We start from the raw sequence: 18,586 nt of genomic DNA, 5'->3' as shown, positions 1-18,586 counted from the left end.
AGCAATGTCTCTGATCTGAGTAAGATTACAATTTCTATCAAAACCTGTTGTCATGTATCCTGGTTTTTTAATACATATAAGTAATGAAGTGTTTATTTAAAGAGTTTGTCCCGAGTGATCTCTTTTCATGAAAAAAAAAAATGGAGGAGATAGAGCATCAGGGTGCCTACACAGAGCCTTTAACAATATCTAGGGGGATGAGGAACCCAAGTTAGAGCTCACTAACAAATTCTGTGTAACAGTGACGCTCTCCACTTGCAAGTGTCTGAATTAAAAGATTGCTTTGTTCCTTGCAGTCTGCTGTGTCTCAGGCTCCAATTTCTAACACACTTCACAACCTCCAGGTTTATGCCCACTAGAGACTGACATTTTTTCGGGAATCCCACGGGAATCCCGTGACCCGTGGGATTCCCGGAGTCAGTATTAGTAACGATCAAGTGATTGGGACGGTACAGGATTAAACATTAACGGGAGCAAACCAATAGTAACTAAAAAAAACTAGGATCGATGCCAAAAAATAAAATAAAATAGAAAGAAAAAAAATCCAGTACTGGCGCCGCCATTTTGTAGTTTTTTTCCTTGAAGCCTACACTATAATGCGAGTCAAAAAAACTACACGACCCAAAAACCAACAGTGCTGCCGCTCTGAGTTTTTCAAAAACAACAATGGAGGGACCGATGGAGGGACCAATAGTTACTACAGTTAGAATCAGGAACTTAACTGACCCTTCATAGAAATTCAGATTCAATGTATTGGCAGAAATCTTATTGAAGACAACAAGAATGGGAGTGGTGCAGGAGCGGGAGTCATTCTGAATGGGAGCGGGATGGGAGTGGGAGTAATTTCACCAGGAGTGGGACGGGACAGGATTTAGATTTCTACTCTGGCCCGGGATCGGGACGGGACACAATTTTTTTCTGTGGGAGTGGGACGGGACAGGAGTGAAAATCCGCTCCCGTGTCAGTCTCTAATGCCCACCTCCACCATCCCGATTCATTAATGGGACCCGGTCTACGCAGTCCACCATCTTCTGAGGTCTAGGCGCTCCAGTATTTGGTAGACTGGGAGGGTTATGGGTCTGAGGAAAGGTCCTGGGTCCCAGCCCGTTTTATCTTGGACAGGGATCTGGTCAGGGCCTTCCACAGATCACCCTGATCAGCCTGTTGGGGTGTCTGGAATCTGCCCTTGAGGGCTGATGGTTGGCTTTTTCCATCTGCTCCTGCTCACGGTGCCTAATTGGCCCTGCTGATCTGATTGACCTGGTCCCCGCAGCTATTTATTCTGTTTGCTATACTGCCATCAACGCCAGATTATTCACACTGTCTCAGTGTGAGTAACTCTAGCATTCAAAATAAGTTTTCTGTGTTGTGAAATTCTGATTGGCTTTTTGCACATGTATTTTCCTTTTTTGCCTTTTTTCCTGTCTGTTCTGTCTGTCAGTGTGATTTTTGGTCTGACTGCCTGGATTTTGCTGGTACCGTCTTGGACTGTTTTACTAACCTTGGCTTGGATTCTCACTGGATACCTCTTTGGTTCTCTAATCTCACCTGGTTTCTGAAATTGTTCTGGACTGGATTTTGGCTTTGGATTTTCTCTAACGGACACTGTTACTTGCGCCTCGTCCGCAGAAGCCAGCAGAAGCGGCGGACAATAAACCCCCGGGTTTCTCCACTCTAAGTATCGGACTGAACTCTTAACTAGGTCTGTGACTTTTTTTAGTCTGTTTCCGCTCATGATTCTTGTCGTTGACCAGAGTTTCATGTCTCAGCAGAGAATGTGAGAACCTGCTCTAAAGAGTATCCGTTGCTCTCATTTTATTTTAATAAACTTATTTAAAACTTTGTTTGTCTGCTGAATTTTAGGTCCAGGGTTCAGCGCCTGTTACAGTATCAGTTTTGAAAAAAAAAACAGTAAATCAGGTTAGATTGAACCAAGTTGAATGTATATTCACTGCACAACTGGAGCAAGTACAAAGGCTCTGACAAGACTTTTCAGCTTTGTAAAATATGCTGCAGTCATTATATAATGAACTAACAACAATGATGCTAACAAATCGATGTGAGATTTTTCTCAGGTTACCTTGGCAGATGAAAAAGGTGTTTGTGTACTTCTGAGAGTATTTTAATTATAATATTGCAATTAGTCCAATATCAAATACCTTTTTGTTCTCAAGGCTGTCAGCTCTAAAGTTGCCCAACCAAATATAAGCATTTATTTGTTGTTGGAGGCTTGCTTCCAAAAACATAGACCAACCACAGCGCTGTCATCCTTTTAAGCTTAAAAGTAGGGCAATCGCATTGGCATAGGAAAATATATTTCTTCAAAGGTATTTTTGAATCAGAAAAGACTGGACTAAGAAGTAGTTAGCATTAGAACTCAGCAGAATCGCTGATTCCCCAGGTGCTCATTAAATGTGGCTGTTGATAGCCTGCAGGGGCTGTATGGAAGGAGTCTTCTTCAATTGGGAAGCTCGACTTGGAGACTGCGGCCCAATCCCAAATCTGCCTCTAAAGACTACCCTTACACACTAACCCTCCATTTGTGCTTTTCTGTGGAAGCTCCGCCATATTAATGACTGTCTAAAACCACGTAGTGGGTAGAGCAAGGGGACAGTTCAGCCCTCAATTTAGGAGGCTGCATCAGTGCAGACTGGATTTAGGCAGCAGTTGCAATGGAGACCTAATGGCTGAAGAAAACACTTGCATTCAGATGTTAATTCTCTGATTTGCTACGTCTTTGTCAAGCTGACAGAACATCTCAAGGTAGAAAGAGGAAAAAGTTTGAATTAGTTGTATTTGACTGTAGGAATGTATTTTCAAGAAAAGGAAAATAATAGAATTGATGGATTCCTTGAATCACTCAAACGATCTATTTAAAATAGGGAGAGTAGGGAAGGTTGAAACATATTTAACACATCTCTATCAGATTTTTATGGATTATTTGTATTAAAAAGAAAATATTTGTAGAAATAAACTCCTACCTGACCTGTCCCCTATACATCCATACAGTTTCACACAAGAGCTTAATTTAGCTCGGGACCCAGCGGGACCCATGTCACAGACTCTGTATCACACTGATAACACCAAACCAAAATAATGCATATTTGAACCATATATATAAATGCTCTGAACTTCCATATCCATGTTTTTTTTTGCACCACTTCTTTTCTCCCACACTGTTTACATTTGATCACTGCTGCACTTTATGGAAAGGAAATGTTCTGAAAAAGAAATTTTGTTTTGTATACACTCTGTGTAAACAACATGACAATGAATAAATAGATAAATAAAAGTCATTTTGACCCTTTATTAGCATAAAATATTTGAAATACTGTGTTCAAATTTATTTAAATTTGACTACAATTTTTTTTTGAAAAATCTAATTAATGAATTAATCCTGCACAAAAGAAGGATTTCAAATATCACGTAAAACTCTCATATTTAGAGTAATATTAATAACATTATTCCAGTACTGCAAATCAAGCATTATTTACAGCAATATGATCCAGTAAAGTATTACATTTTATTTTCTAACATATGCACAGTCAAAATTAACAGAAAGCAATAATTAATGACTTCATGTCCCAATGGTTGGTCCTGTGATGAACTGGTGAGCTGTCCAGGTGGGCCTCCTCTTCTGGCCTGATGACGGCTGCAGACAGACACCAGTTCCTGCTGTAACCTTGAAGTTTCATTGGATTGATGGATGAAGAACGGAGAGCCTTTAAACTGTGGACTAGACCTCCTCCTTGTCTCCTTGAGGTTCATGATGCCTGAACCTCCGTCACTCTGTTGACATCATCTGCTTCATCTGTGTCCTGTGGAAATTAGACAATGAAGAATTATTTTCAGACTAAAATCTCTTTAGTCTCTCTGGATTTCCTCTTAATCTCTTCAATGAAGATTTAAACATTATCTTTCAAACAGCAGCAGTGGATCAGCTCCTGTGGACATTAAACAATCAAGAAATATGTTGATGTTGCTCCTTTGACTGACGCTTAAAACTTAAAAAGTTTCAGGAGGATATTTCTTTCATTACTCAGCCCACTTTACAGAGGCATCATTTTTAGGTTCTTTTTAAGTCAAATATCAGGTTTAACAACCATACATTAAAATTATTGCTTCAAGGAAATCATGCATTATTATTTGCTTTGCTAAGGATGAAAAAAATCATTTTAAACAACATTGTAACATTAAATGTCTGAATAAAAAATGAAATAAAAGTCTCCAATTTCTGTTTAAAGAATTTTAAATACATTGAATATAAACAAGCTTGTTGGGATCTGGAGGCTTTGTCTACCTTCTCCACCAGAGGGCGCACGAGATCTCCTCAGGGCTTGAGCTGACCGCAACACCTGTCTTCCATCTGCTCATCAGGAGGCCCTATTTAAGGAAGAACAGGCTGACACTTCCCTGCCGCCCACTCTGGGTCTCCGGATCGACCTTGCGGCACGCCAGGTGTGCGAGCGGTTGATGCGAAGCGGAGAAAAGGTGGTTGACATAAACTGGTTTGTGACTGGATCGGGATGACAACTAAGTCAGATGGGGGTGGTAAGGATGATATGGATTTTGATGAGTGGACATCGGTAGGAGGAGGAAGAGGTAGAGGGAAGGCGAAGGTTCTGAAAGAGGATAGAGTAATTGGTAGCCAGAACAGTAAACGAAGTTTGGAAGAGTACAGCTCAGATGAAGAAAACAGAGCAGTCAGGAAGAAAGTAAGAAACGAAGAATTTAAGGTAATTCTTAAATTCAGGAACGAAGATATAAATGTTAACCTAAGCCCGATTCAAGTTTCAAGGGAAATAAAAAAGAAACTAGGGGAAGTGGAATTTGTTAAAACATTACGAGATGGAAACATGTTGATAAAATGCAAATCTGAAGAACAAAAGAATAAATGCATGCAGATTGACAACATTTGCAAAAAAAGTTGTTAGTGAGAAACTAATTGTTGGAGAAAATAGAGTATCACGTGGTGTTATTACTGGTATTCCGCTGGAGGAGGATTTAGAAAGACTCAAAAAGCATATACAGGGGGGAGAAGTTCGGAGATTGAAAAGATTGCAAAAGCATGTAAATGGAGAAAAAATAGAGAGCTTATCGATTCTTTTGGAGTTTCAAGGAGAAGTCCTTCCTGATAAGGTTAAAATTGGATTTATGAGTTTTTCTGTAAGACCATATGTCCCTCCCCCTTTGCGCTGTTTTAAATGCCAAAGGTATGGTCATATCGCAGCAGTATGTAAAGGGAAACAAAGATGTGCCAGATGTGGAGGAGATCATCGATATGATGAATGTGGAGTGGATGTACAAATGAAATGCTGTAACTGTGGGGGTCAGCATAATGTAGCATATGGAGTTTGTGAGGCAAGGAAAAAGGCAGCAGAAATTCAAAAGTTGAGAACAATTAAAAACATCACTTATGCAGAGGCAGCAAAAAGTGTTCAAGAGAAAAAAACGGTTCAGAAAAGTCAACAAGTAATGTCTAGCACAAGTGCTGATCCCAGCCAAACTTCAAAATCTGGAATGGAGATCACAATGAATAAATTAATATTAATAATGGCATATGTAATCAACTGCACTGATCAAGTAAAACAGAAAACAGAAAAAATTTAAATTATAGTGAAAGGTGCAGAAAAATTTTTGGCAGTGAAGGATTTATCTTGGGAACTAATAAATAAAAGGCTTGAAATGGATGGAAAACAAGGTGGAGGAAAAATTCAATGATTATCTTACAATGGAATGCAAGAAGTCTAATAGCAAATGGTCAAGAATTGAAAGGATATATAAACTGTTTGGAAATTAAACCAGATATTATTTGTGTTCAGGAAACATGGCTTAGACCAGAACTAGATTTTGTGATTTCGGGATATGATAGCATTAGAAGGGAAAGGGAGAAAGAAAGTGGAGGAGGTTGTATAATATTTGTTAAGCAAGGGATTCAGTATAGGTTTGTAGATAAAGGATCATCTTTAGAATGGGTATCTGTGGAAATTTGGATTAACAAAGAAAATATTAGGATAATAAGCTTTTATAATCCCTGTAAAAAACGGAGTTTGGATGAAATAGAAGAAATGTTTAAAAATCTAGGAAAAAGTCTAATCTGTTGTGGAGATTTTAATGCTTTTAGCACTGTATGGGGTCATAAAAATGATGAAAACTGAGAAGTGGTAGAACATATAATGGATAAGAAACAATTGGTCTGTATTAATAATGGAGAAGGGACAAGAATTGATATTAGAAATGGAAATGAATCAGCGCTAGATCTAACTCTAGTATCAGCGAATTTTGCTGGGATTAGTAATTGGAAAGTTTTAAAAGAATCAACATTAGGAAGTGACCATTATCCTATTGTTATTGAAATCGGTTTAGAAATAGAGAGTTTTTAATAGAAATATAGAAAAATTGAATTTTAAAAATGTTGATTGGGAAAAATATAAAATAATAAGTGATGAAAAAATGCTAAAGGTTAATTTAAATTTGGATATAGATAGTGTAAATTCTTCTATCTGCGAAGCTATTTTAGGAGCGGCCCGAGGAACGATTCAAAAGAAAAAAGGAGAGTATAAGAGAAAAATAGTACCATGGTGGACAAAGGAATGTGATTTGGCAATTAAATCTAGAAATAAAGCTTTTAGACTGTTAAAGAGAAATCAGAATTTTGAGAATTTGTTGGCATATAAAAAGTCACAAGCTTTGGTTAAAAGAACAGTAAAAAGTGCTAAAAAGGTTTATTGGGGAAATTTCTGTAATTCAATAGGAAGGGAAACAAATATTTCAAAAATCTGGGGAATGATTAAAAGAATGAATGGAATTAGAAGGGAATATGGTTATCCAGTTCTTAAGAATGGAGATGAAATGGCTCTAAATGAGGAGGAGAAAGGCAGATATGCTGGGTAGGAAATTTGTTGAAATACATAGTAGCAATAACTTAAATATCGAAGAAATAAGGAAGAGAGCTTCTATTATTAAGGAAAATAGTAATCTATTAGAAGTAGATACAGAATATAATGATCTTTTGAATAATTCCTTTTCATTATTTGAATTGAACAACTCTTCAAGGAAAACAAAAAATTCTTCTCCAGGAAAAGACAATATCTGTCAGGATCCGGGACTTTGCCCACCAGAGTGCGCAGTGGATCCAAGCCTAGGGAGTTTGGACTCAGCTTGATCAGCTGTTTGTTGTTCTGCTGATTAAGGAAGCTCCCTATATAAGCTATATGTGATTTTCTCTCTGTGCTGGATCGTTTGTTTTACCTGTGCCATCATGCCTGTCTGAGCCTTGATCCTGTAAGATTCCTCCGTGTTCCAATAAATGTTGGACTTTTATTCCTCTCTCCGTGTCTGTGAGTCTGCATATGGGCTAGAGAAACCAACGCCTCATGACAGAACGATCCAGCCAACAGACTAGCCCCGCAGACTCCTTCTACGCGCTCCTGGTGAGCCCGCTCTGTGCCGTCTAGGAGACTCCAGAGCCCGCTCTGTGCCGTCTGGAAAACCCTGAGCTCGCTCTGTGCCGTCTAGGAGACCCCTGAGCCTGTTCTGCGCCTTCCAGAGCCTTCGGAGGTGGAGCCACAAACGGTGGATCCCTCGGTTCCTTGAGGTGGAGCCACATTCGGTGGATTCCTCTGTTCCTGAGGCGGAGCCGTATTGGGCGGACCTGTTGCAAAGCTGCGGGAGCGTGACGGCGTCCTTCCCGGGGCTTCATACGGAAGCGGAGACAGAGTTTCTCCCGGTGCTTCCTGCTGAAGCGGAGTTGACGTCCTCTTCCAAGGCCCTGCAGCTTTTAAGACTCTGCTCTGCTGCCGGTTTCATGGCCGGCCACCTGAGACTTTTTCTGGCATCCCTGGTTCGCCCTTCGCCCTCCATGGGCGAGTTGTTTTTGTTTTCTTTGGGGCGTCTGGAATCCGCCCTTGAGAGGGGGGTACTGTCAGGATCCGGGACTTTGCCCACCAGAGGGCGCAGTGGATCCAAGCCTAGGGAGTTTGGACTCAGCTTGATCAGCTGTTTGTTGTTCTGCTGATTAAGGAAGCTCCCTATATAAGCTATATGTGATTTTCTCTCTGTGCTGGATCGTTTGTTTTACCTGTGCCATCATGCCTGTCTGAGCCTTGATCCTGTAAGATTCCTCCGTGTTCCAATAAATGTTGGACTTTTATTCCTCTCTCCGTGTCTGTGAGTCTGCATATGGGCTAGAGAAACCAACGCCTCATGACAATATCTCTTATATTATGATTAAAAAACGTAGTAATTCATCTAAAAAGATATTATTAGATTTCTTTAATAAGATATGGGAATAGGTTTATTTACCTGTGGCATGGAAGGAAGCAATTATAGTTCCAATTTTAAAGCCAGGGAAAGAGAAGTCAAATCCTACAAGTTATAGGCCTATTGCTTTGACATCACATATATGCAAAATAATGGAAAGAATGGTAAATGAAAGGCTGAATTATTTTGTGGAGAAGAAGGGGTTTTTGTCACAATTTCAGAGTGGATTCAGAAAAGGTAGAAGTACTATGGACCCTGTTTTGTGTCTAGAACATGAAATCAGAAAAGGGCAAGTTAATAAGGAGAGTGTGGTGGCTGTCTTCTTCGACATAGAGAAAGCCTAAGATATGATGTGGAAAGAAGGGTTTTTAATTAAATTAAGAAAAATGGGGGTTAGAGGATCAATGTTTAATTGGATAAAATATTTTTTACATAATAGATCTGTACAAGTAAGAATAGGTCAACAATTGTCAGAAAAATACTTTGTTGAAAACTGAACACCTCAAGGAAGTATTGTGAGTCCTTGTTTTTCTCTATTATGATTAATTATATGTTTGATAAGTTAGAGAGTGGGATGGGTTGTTCATTATTTGCTGATGATGGAGAAATCTGGAAGAGAGGTAAGAACTTGAAATTCATAGTTAAGAAATTACAAGAAGCAATTTATAGTATAGAAGAGAGGTCATATAATTGGGGTTTTAAAATTTCAATAGATAAGACAAAGACTTTATTTTTCACTAGGAAGAAAGTATCTCGTGATTTAAAATTATATTTGTATAAACATGATTTAGAAAGAGTGAACGAGTTTAAGTGTTTGGGTTTGTGGATGGATGAAAAACTGACCTGGAGTAGTCATATTCAAAAAGTAGTGGATAAGTGTACAGTAAGAGAGTTTTAAATGTTATGAGGTGTTTGGTGGGGAGAGAGTGGGGAGCTGAGAGGAAAGCTTTAAAATCAATATATACGGGTTTAATAAGATCTGTATTAGATTATGGCAGCCTGGCATTTGGATCAGCATCAGAAACACTTCTTAAAAAATTAGATATTATTCAGTTTCAGGCCTTGAGGTTGTGTACAGGAGCCATCAGAACAACTCCAATCTCAGCTTTGTTAGTTGAAATGGGGGAAATACCTCTTTACCTTAGAAGATTACAGTTAAGATTATCTTACTGGAGTTATTTAAAGGGTCATTATGAAAACCATCCATGTCAAGAAATTTTAAAACCTAGTTGGGGAAAAGACTTTAAAATCCTTTGGTTGGGAGATAGAAAGTGATGTAAAAAAAATGTCAGTTATCATCCATAAAAATGAGTGATACAGTTCCTCTGTCACTGGTTCATCCGTCTCTATTTAATGAAATCATTGTAGACTTATCATTGTTGAAGAAGAGGGAAAAAGGAAATTTTTCAGAATCTTGCTCAGTCCAATCATATATAGAAAATAAATATTTTGGTTATGTTCAAGTGTATACAGATGCATCTAAAAGCCTAAGTAGCAACAATGGGGTGTCATTTATCGTCCCAGAATTTAATATTAAAAAATGTAAGAGGATTTCTGATGACGTATCAGTGTTTACAGGGGAAATGATGGGAATTATTTTGGCTTTGAGTTGGATTGAAGAGGTTCGTCCTTTAAGAAGTTTAATTTGTTCTGATTAAAGCTCATCGTTATATTCAATTAAAAATAATCAGTCCAATAGTAGACCAGACCTTCTATTGGCGATTCAGTTAATACTTTATAGAATTCAGGCCATGGGATTAATTGTCATTTTTACATGGGTTCCATCTCATATAGGAGTAATAGGAAATGAATTGGCAGACAGATATGCAAAACAAGCTTCAAAAAACAGTTACATTGAGATACTGATTCCATTTAGTAAATAGGAGATAAAATCTATTATAAAACAAAAGGTTAAGGAAAGATGGCAGAAGCAGTGGGAGGAGGAAAGAACTGGTAGATGGCTTGATAGCATTCAAAGGAAAGTTGGGGTAATGAGGGGAACAGGAAGAAGTAGAAAAGAAGATAATATCATATCCAGGTTACGTTTTGGTCATACAGGCTTAAACAGTACATTATTTATAATGGGAAGACATCATCAGGAAATTTTGAATTTTGTTTTCAAGATGAGACAGTAGAACATGTTTTATTGTTATGTCCAAAGTACTCTGAGGAGAGAAGGAAATTAGAATATCGACTTCTAAAGAATAAGTTACAGTTACAAATATCAGATATGTTGGGATATTGCTCCTCTTCTGAATATTTACGTTATTTAATAAGCTTTCTTAAGAAAACTAAACTTATAGAAAGGATTTAGTTGTTGTTTTTTTGCTTGTTTTTTTTAAAGTTGCATCCTGATCCACACTCCTTACCAGTAGGTGGCGGTAATGCACACCAATAAGTTGCTTGTCAACCGCCATTAAAACAAGAAACAACAACAACAACAACACTTCCCTGCCAGAGTGTTTGCCAGTAATGGTACCAGCAAAACCTGAGCCTGCTTCTCTGATCTGTTTTCCCTGATTTTTGTGAATCTGCCTGACCCTGTTTCTTTCTGCCTCACAGATCCAGTCCTGTCAGATCAACCTGAAATCCTGGAGAATATCTCAGTCTGGACTTTGCCTGCCTGCACTCAGTTCAGTCTCTGCTTGCCCTCAGCCCTTTGCCTGCCGACTAGCCTCTGGACCCTCAAAGTTCCCCCCCTGCTGATCAGTTCCACCTCTGAGCAGGTATTTCCCCCATCATCTGATAAACGGCTGTTTACCTGGAACTCCTCTAACCTCTCTGTCCTCCTCAGTGGTGATCCTGCCGTGACCAGTCTGACCACCCAAGTTCCAGTTCACATTTTTATAAACATTTTGTCAATAAACCTTTGAACGTTTTCCCTGCCTTCGAGTGTTTCTGCATGTGGGTTAGACCTCTAAATCCCAACATGACAAAGCTTACCTTCTTCGCTTGTTTGTTGGATAATCTAAACCAGCTGAAAGAATAAAAATAACATTAACAAACATGTAGCAGAGACCAGCAGATCTGCAGCTCAAAGAATCAACTCATAGAAAAATGAATCTCACCACTGAAAGATGCAGACTGCACTGCAGAGCATTATGATCCCCAGGATCTTCAATATAGCACAGAGACTGACTCCTGGCACTGGATTAAAGAAATGTTTGATAGATGAAGGATTTTTTATACAAAGAATAAAAATGAAACATTGAGAGAAAAACTGAGACTCACTTGCAATATTTTTTAGCTTAAAATATTTTACATTTGAATGATTAAACAACTCAACTTTTGAACTGTTTTCAAAATTTAACACAAAAGGCCCTTAGATTAGATACATTTAACTTTCTGGGCATATAAATGTGGATTCATTAAAAATCAATAGTAACAATGTACCTTCAGTATTAAGTAGAATCACTGCTGATCTCTGATTCCCCAGATCATTTGTAGCCTCACAGTAATACCCTCCTCCCTCAGTAACATTGAAGCTGTAAACCTTCCCCACAGATACATTAATGGCTCCATGTTTGCTGTTCCTGAACCAGGTGAAGCTGGCAGGAGGCTTGGCTCTGCTGGAGCAGCTCAGCTCCACCCAGCTACCTGCTGACACCAAACCTGATGGACTGATGGATGCTGAGGTGTCTTTAGGAGCATCTGAGGAAAATGGGACACACATTAACTTTATTGATCAGAAACAGCTGAACCATGACGTGCTGACAGGATCACTAACATGAAACACTGAGAGTCACTTCTGTCTCTGCTGTCTTGCTTCCTCCATTCACAGGATATCTGGCAGAACAGCTGATGTTGTATCCATCATGTGTGTCTGACAGAGTGATGGTCTCCTGGATTTTAGTTGTAAAGGTTCCATCTGGGTTTTTCTCTGTTTGTCTCTCAGAGTCTTGTTGGAGATTCCAGGTGAGTTCAGGAGGTGAGTGTGGACAGGGAGTCACAGCTGAGCAGCTTATAGTGACAGACTGATGCTCCTTCAGATCACCAACAGGGATATTAATGCTGGGACTACAAGGAGAATCTGGAAGTTATCATCAGACATAAAAAAAATACATATTTTTCCAAGTTTATAATGCAAATAAGAAATTGGTACAATTATTCCCATAAAGTCTTTATTAATTAACAGTCTGATTTTATGAGATATGTTTTAATACTTAATCATTTTTTACATTTATTAAGCTTTACTTTTTTCAACGCAGAAAACAGAAATTTTGGAAAACTATTTCAATTTTTTTAACTTTCGACCAAGTTTCTTTGATAGTTGATGTCAGATTTCTCTCCTTTGTTAAGGTTTGTTTTCTAGTTTTTAGTTTCACTGTAATTTTGTGTCTCTGTAGTTGTTTTCTGGCAGTGTTGTTTTATGTGTTGCTCTCTGTTGCCCCTTGTGCCAGTCTCCTCTCCCCTAGCTTCTAGTTGCTTCCATCCACACCTGCTCCTTGTCAGCTTATTAGACCAGTCTTTGTTCAGTCTCCATTTATATATATATATATATTTTTTTTTTTTTCTTGTGCAGTTTTTCTTTTCTGGTTCCTCGTCGTTAATTGACTCCTTATATGTGCGTTTTCCCCTGACGTCTTCTGGTTTTTGGTTTCCTGTATTTTGTTCTTGGATGTTGTTTCTGTTGCCTTTTCCGATTAAATCAGCTAAAACTCATCTCTGCATTTAGGTACTGAACCAATAACCACCCTACCTCGACAGTTGATGCCAATAAGTACTAACTTCATTTATATAGCTCCTTTTGAGATATAGATCACATAGGGCAGTTAAAAAGAAAGCTCAAGAATATCAACTGATTCTGTGAATAACAACAAATATATTCATCTAAATTCATTTCACATTTACTGTTTATAGTGTGATCTTCAAGATTTTTTTCCCTAAAAAGTGAGAAACTAAACATAATCCTGCCTACAGAATATTTCTAAAAGATTTCTTTTTCAACTGCAAGTTTTCCAAAATTACAGCTACCGGTACATGAAAAAAAACAAAACACAATTTCAAGCAGAAGCCAGTCTCTAGGAAAAAAAAAAAAAACAGGTAATCCTGCAGTAAGACTAAATTAGTGTATATTAAACAATAGTGAATATTACTTAATATAATTTTCAGACTTACAGTACTGAAGGTCTCTTACCTTTAACTGTTATATTGAGAGGATCATCACAAGCTGATGTTTTGATCGGCTCGTTCTCAATCCTGAAGAAGTATCTGTCTGTATAACTGGTCTTTACATCAGGAAACAGAGTGGTGCAGTTTTTCTCTCTCAGGTTTCCAGTAATATTCAGTGAATAGGTGTTAACTGACCAACTGCTGTTGAAAATAACTATCTTTAGATCAGAGCCAAAATTGTGAGCACCTTTCATCCAAACTCCATAGATAGTTCTGCTGCTGTCATATCTGGTATCCTCTGTATCATAGATACATGGGATTTCCAAACAAGATCCATTCAGAGCTTCAATCGTCCTTGGTGTAGTGATTCTGAGGGCTGGTTTTATAAAACCACAATCAGCCAAAGTACCTGTAAAAACAGACAAATGATGAACATGATGTGGAGCAAAATCTGCCTGCTTAGAATCTTCATGATCCAAAAACTCAAGTCCAGCTGCAGCTTTTTACATTTGGAGCCTTTAAACAACATCAGGATTTAATATTTCTAAATAAGAAAGTGAACAATCAGCTCACCTGGAAGAAAGAAGACACTCAGTAACATGTTGACTGTCAGCAGGTTCTCAGACAGAGCTGCCATCAGATTCAGACTCTGGAAACCAAACATTTAGCTGATTTATTACAGTGAATCTGAAATTAGACCTTCAGCTCGTAGCAAACAGCTTTCAATGTGCTGTAAATATTTAAATTTAAATATTAAAAAGTCTGTTGAAATATTTGGTTAAATGATCAGAGTCAGAAATAAGAACTCACTAGAATTTCTGCAGTAAAACAAAAACAAGTTTAGTTTTCAAACCAGTTGATCTGTTCAGATCAGTTGATCAGCAGCAGAATAAACAGCAGCCTTCCCTGTTACCAGATGTGTTATTTAAAGGCGTCTCCATCCTCTTTGCTCTGTGAAGGGGAAGTCTAAATGTTTCAAAAAAAGCAAATCATTTCATGAAGTTTGATTTAACTTACAGCTCATAGCCATTTTCTGAGTATAACTGCTTCTTCCCTTTTTCTAAGCTTTATTTACCTATGATATCGCAAAATATAAAAATACCAAACTAAAAAAGAGGCACAGCTGTTGGTAGGTCTCGATCATTAACGCTTTGTAAAGAGGAAGTCAGCTCTTTCTCACCACTGCATAAAGTCATCTCATGAAGTGTGTTTTAACACAGAGCTAAAAGCCATTTACTAAATATGATAAAAGCTGATTATTTTATATCGCACAGCTGGCTCAATCAATGCTAGATCAAAAAATCTGAAAATACCAAAACAACTGGAAAATACACATATTTATCATTTACCATAGAGGCATCAGTGTCTGTTCTCAATAAGAACCTCCTGCAGAATAAAAAAAAATCCTTAAGCTTTAACTTCTTGTTTTTACTTCAGTTTCTCAGGTTTTTCTCTCAAAAAACTCAAACAGATGGCTGTTTCTACTCAAACAGCCATCACTGCAAGTCTTAACATTTCTCTTTATTTGTATATGGGAGGAAATTGAAAAAAGAAGAAATGCTTTGTTGCTATACAAATATAGTTACCTTAACAACTACAATTTAAGGGTTTCCATAAGTACTTTTACTCCAAAGTCACTTTTTTGTATAATCAGTAGTATTCCTGTTTACTTTAATTCTTTACTATATATTTTTTCTTTTTTTTTTTTTATTTAGACTTTGCTCTTAATGTTCAAAGGCTTCTGTGGATTTTCAACAAAATCTAATGTTCTCTGAACTCAACAATAATGTGCACAAAACAATCCAGATGCATTAAACAGTGTGTAGCCATGCATGCAGGTGTAACATACCCTGGGTAGGTACCAGATCTGCTGCCCTGCCCTAAAAATAAAAAGTAACTGAGACTTTTTGTGTCACCTTGTTAAATGGAAGAGCTCAGTCTGCCTCAGGAGGCAGTACTTTCCTTCAAGACTGACAATGATTGTTTTTAGTTTTGGCTACTTTAGATCACCAATGAAATTTGAAATAATAGCACATATGAGTAATAATATGTTGAGACTCCAAAAGAGATTTGATCCTTACGAAAAGGGTGCAATACAGTTTGTTCGAGTGAAGTTGCCATATGTTGACGTTATAAGAAGGGGCAGATCTGAGCAGATCTGGTACCTACACCGGGCTTTGGGCCTGTTAGGCAGATTGAATGTTCCTGTAAAACAGGAGAATGAATGAAACAGGCAACAGCAATATTGAAGGAGAGCCTATGACCTCACTATACCGTGTCATGGAGTAATGTGCCACCTTCTGGTGTGAAGGTGCAACTACAACTCAAACAAATAATTACTCAAAGTCAGTCTTTCTCTTAATGTCAAACAAATAATAATGTAAATACACATTAGTATGTGTGACAGCCCTGCTGTGCTGTCGGGTGAGCATATGTGTTAACTGCCTAAATTAACACTATCAATTAAGGTCCTCTAGGTGGGAGGCGCTTCCATTATGCGGCCATCTGGTTGATATTTAAGGAGCGCCGTTCCATCTAGGAGCGTTGGTGTTCCCTGCTTGAGAGGCGCGTCTCCTGGTTGAAGCAAGCACGCCGCAGACAGCCATCCAGTCCAGTCCGGACCAGGTTGGGGACCCGACTTCCTGGTGTGGAGGGACCAGGCGTGATCGCCCCATCCGAGCTGCCGTCTGATGCCGGCATTTAGTTCATTCTTTTGATTCTGCTAAATAAATGCCTTTTACAGGCTTAAAATACTGCCTGTTTCCGTGTCCCCCCATTTTTTGTTGCGATCAGTCAAGCCGGGTCGTAACAAATGGGGGCTTGTCCGACAACTATACTTATAGAGTTTGGAAATTTGTTTGTTTGACTGCATGATGTGTTTCATTCATCTTTTTCCTGTTTGTAGGAGTGAGCAGTGACGTCACCTTTGTGGGTGGGGCACGGTTTTGTTAACCAGTTTGTGGGCAGCTGTGGCATGTTTGGTTGATCGATCCAATGTACAGGTAAGTGAAATGTTTTTTGAGGCCTGTGCATTAATGTTGGTTCTGCTTTAGTGATTGTGTCTCCTGCTAGGCTAAGTGGTGCTGTCGCTTCAGACTTCACCTGTTTGTTGTTTTGTTAGTGTCGTGGGGGTTTGCAGTTGGCGTTCACTGTGCAAGCAGTGATCTCGGGGGCAATCCAGGAGATTAATTTCTTACTGGTCTGGTGCTTAATAAACCCGCCGCCAATCCACGTGAAGAGCCAGGAATTAGTTAGGCAGGTGAGTCGTGACAGGCAGGTAAAGCATAGTGGGGACATGGTTGCTTTGGGCCCGTTGTGCACTTGTTTCAATTTACTTTCACTTTACACTGTTTTTGCCGTATATCTACAGGTGCTGGTCATAAAATTAGAATATCATGAAAAAGTAGATTGATTTCAGTAATTCCATTTAAAAAGTGAAACTTGTATATTATATTCACACATTACATACAAACTCATATATTTCAGATGTTTATTTTGTTTAATTTTGACGATTACAAATGACAACAAATGAAAATCTCAAATTCATCATATCAGAAAATTAGAATATTACTGAAGACCAATAAAAACAAAGGATTTATAGAAATGTTGGCCAACTGAAAAGTATGAACATGAAAAGTATGAGCATGTACAGCACTCAGTATTTAGTTGGGCCTCCTTTGGCCTGTATTACTGCAGCAATGCGGCGTGGCATGGAGTCGATCAGTCTGTGGCACTGCTCAGGTGTTATGATAGCCCAGGTTGCTCTAATAGTGGCTTTTAGCTCTTCTGAATTGTTGGGTCTGGTGTATTGCATCTTCTTCTTCACAATACCCCATAGATTTTCTATGGGGTTAAGGTCAGGAGAGTTTGCTGGCCAATTAAGAACAGGGATACCATGGTCCTTCAACCAGGTACTGGTAGCTTTGGCACTGTGTGCAGGTGCCAAGTCCTGTTGGAAAATGAAATCTGCATCTCCAAAAAGTTGGTCAGCTGCAGGAAGCATGAAGTGCTCTAAAACTTCCTGGTATGTGGCTGCGTTGACCCTGGACCTCAGAAAACACAATGGACCAACACCAGCAGATGACATGGCACCCCAAACCATCACTGACTGTGGAAACTTTACACTGGACTTCAAGCAACGTGGATGAAGTGCCTCTCTTCTTTTCCTCCAGACTCTGGGACCTTGATTTCCAAAGGAAATGCAAAATTTACTTTCATCAGAGAACATGACTTTGGACCACTCACCAGCAGTCCAGTCCTGTTTCTCTTTAGCCCAGGCAAGACGCTTCTGACGCTGTCTGTGGTTCAAGAGTGGCTTGACACAAGGAATGCGACAGCAGAAACCCATGTCTTTCATACGTCTGTGTGTGGTGGTTCTTGAAGCACTCACTCCAGCTGCAGTCCACTCTTTGTGAATCTCCCCCACATTTTTGAATGGGTTTTGTTTCACAATCCTCTCCAGGGTGCGGTTATCTCTCTTGCTTGTACACTTTTTTCGACCACATCTTTTCCTTCCCTTCGCCTCTCTATTAATGTGCTTGGACACTGAGCTCTGTGAACAGCCAGCCTCTTTAGCGATGACCTTTTGTGTCTTGCCCTCCTTGTGCAAGGTGTCGATGGTCGTCTTTTGGACAACTGTCAAGTCAGCAGTCTTCCCCATGATTGTGTAGCCTATAGAACTAGACTGAAAGACCATTTAAAGGCTTTTGCAGGTGGTTTGAGTTAATTAGCTGATTAGAGTGTGGCACCAGGGGCCATCAATTTTGAACCTTTTCACAATATTCTAATTTTCTGATATGATGAATTTGAGATTTTCATTTGTTGTCATTTGTAATCATCAAAATTAAACAAAATAAACATCTGAAATATATGAGTTTGTATGTAATGTATGAATATAATATACAAGTTTCACTTTTTAAATGGAATTACTGAAATCAATCTACTTTTTCATGATATTCTAATTTTATGACCAGCACCTGTAGGATGTTTTTTCCTGTGGCGCATGACTACAAGTTTGCTTTAAAATGGAGTTTGATTTGGATGGTTTTGTAGCTGAGCCTTCTTTGGAGAAGTTTAGTGGTGCTACTAAAAACGATCTCATAGCTATCGCTGCTCGGTTTGAAGTACCTGTGGTTAAACAGGAGAAGAAGGAGATTATTAAAAGGCGACTGTATGCTGCACTAGTTGAGCAAAACATTTTTCCATCTCCAGA

The 18,586-nt window shown here is 38.7% G+C and overlaps 1 protein-coding gene across 1 annotated transcript in view; it reads right to left on the bottom strand.

Annotated features, from left to right (window-relative positions):
• Positions 1 to 3,385: 3,385 nt before the first annotated feature.
• The window catches only part of LOC119785190 (sialic acid-binding Ig-like lectin 14), a 29,250-nt gene continuing 14,049 nt past the window's right edge, over positions 3,386 to 18,586 (bottom strand). The window contains exons 3-7 of the mRNA XM_038287662.1: positions 11,990 to 12,292; positions 11,656 to 11,913; positions 11,331 to 11,409; positions 11,206 to 11,239; positions 3,386 to 3,818 (exon numbers count right to left, since the gene is read on the bottom strand). Coding sequence (XP_038143590.1) covers positions 3,765 to 3,818; positions 11,206 to 11,239; positions 11,331 to 11,409; positions 11,656 to 11,913; positions 11,990 to 12,292 — 728 coding nt within the window. The 3' untranslated portion in view covers positions 3,386 to 3,764. The remainder of the gene's footprint in view (positions 3,819 to 11,205; positions 11,240 to 11,330; positions 11,410 to 11,655; positions 11,914 to 11,989; positions 12,293 to 18,586) is intronic.

Source organism: Cyprinodon tularosa, unplaced genomic scaffold (assembly GCF_016077235.1).
Source record: "Cyprinodon tularosa strain WSP-4 unplaced genomic scaffold, ASM1607723v1 ctg1063, whole genome shotgun sequence".
Classification (NCBI taxonomy): domain Eukaryota; kingdom Metazoa; phylum Chordata; class Actinopteri; order Cyprinodontiformes; family Cyprinodontidae; genus Cyprinodon; species Cyprinodon tularosa.
The sequence above is the reverse complement of the archived record's forward strand: the minus strand, read 5'-3'. Positions and strand labels throughout refer to the sequence as shown.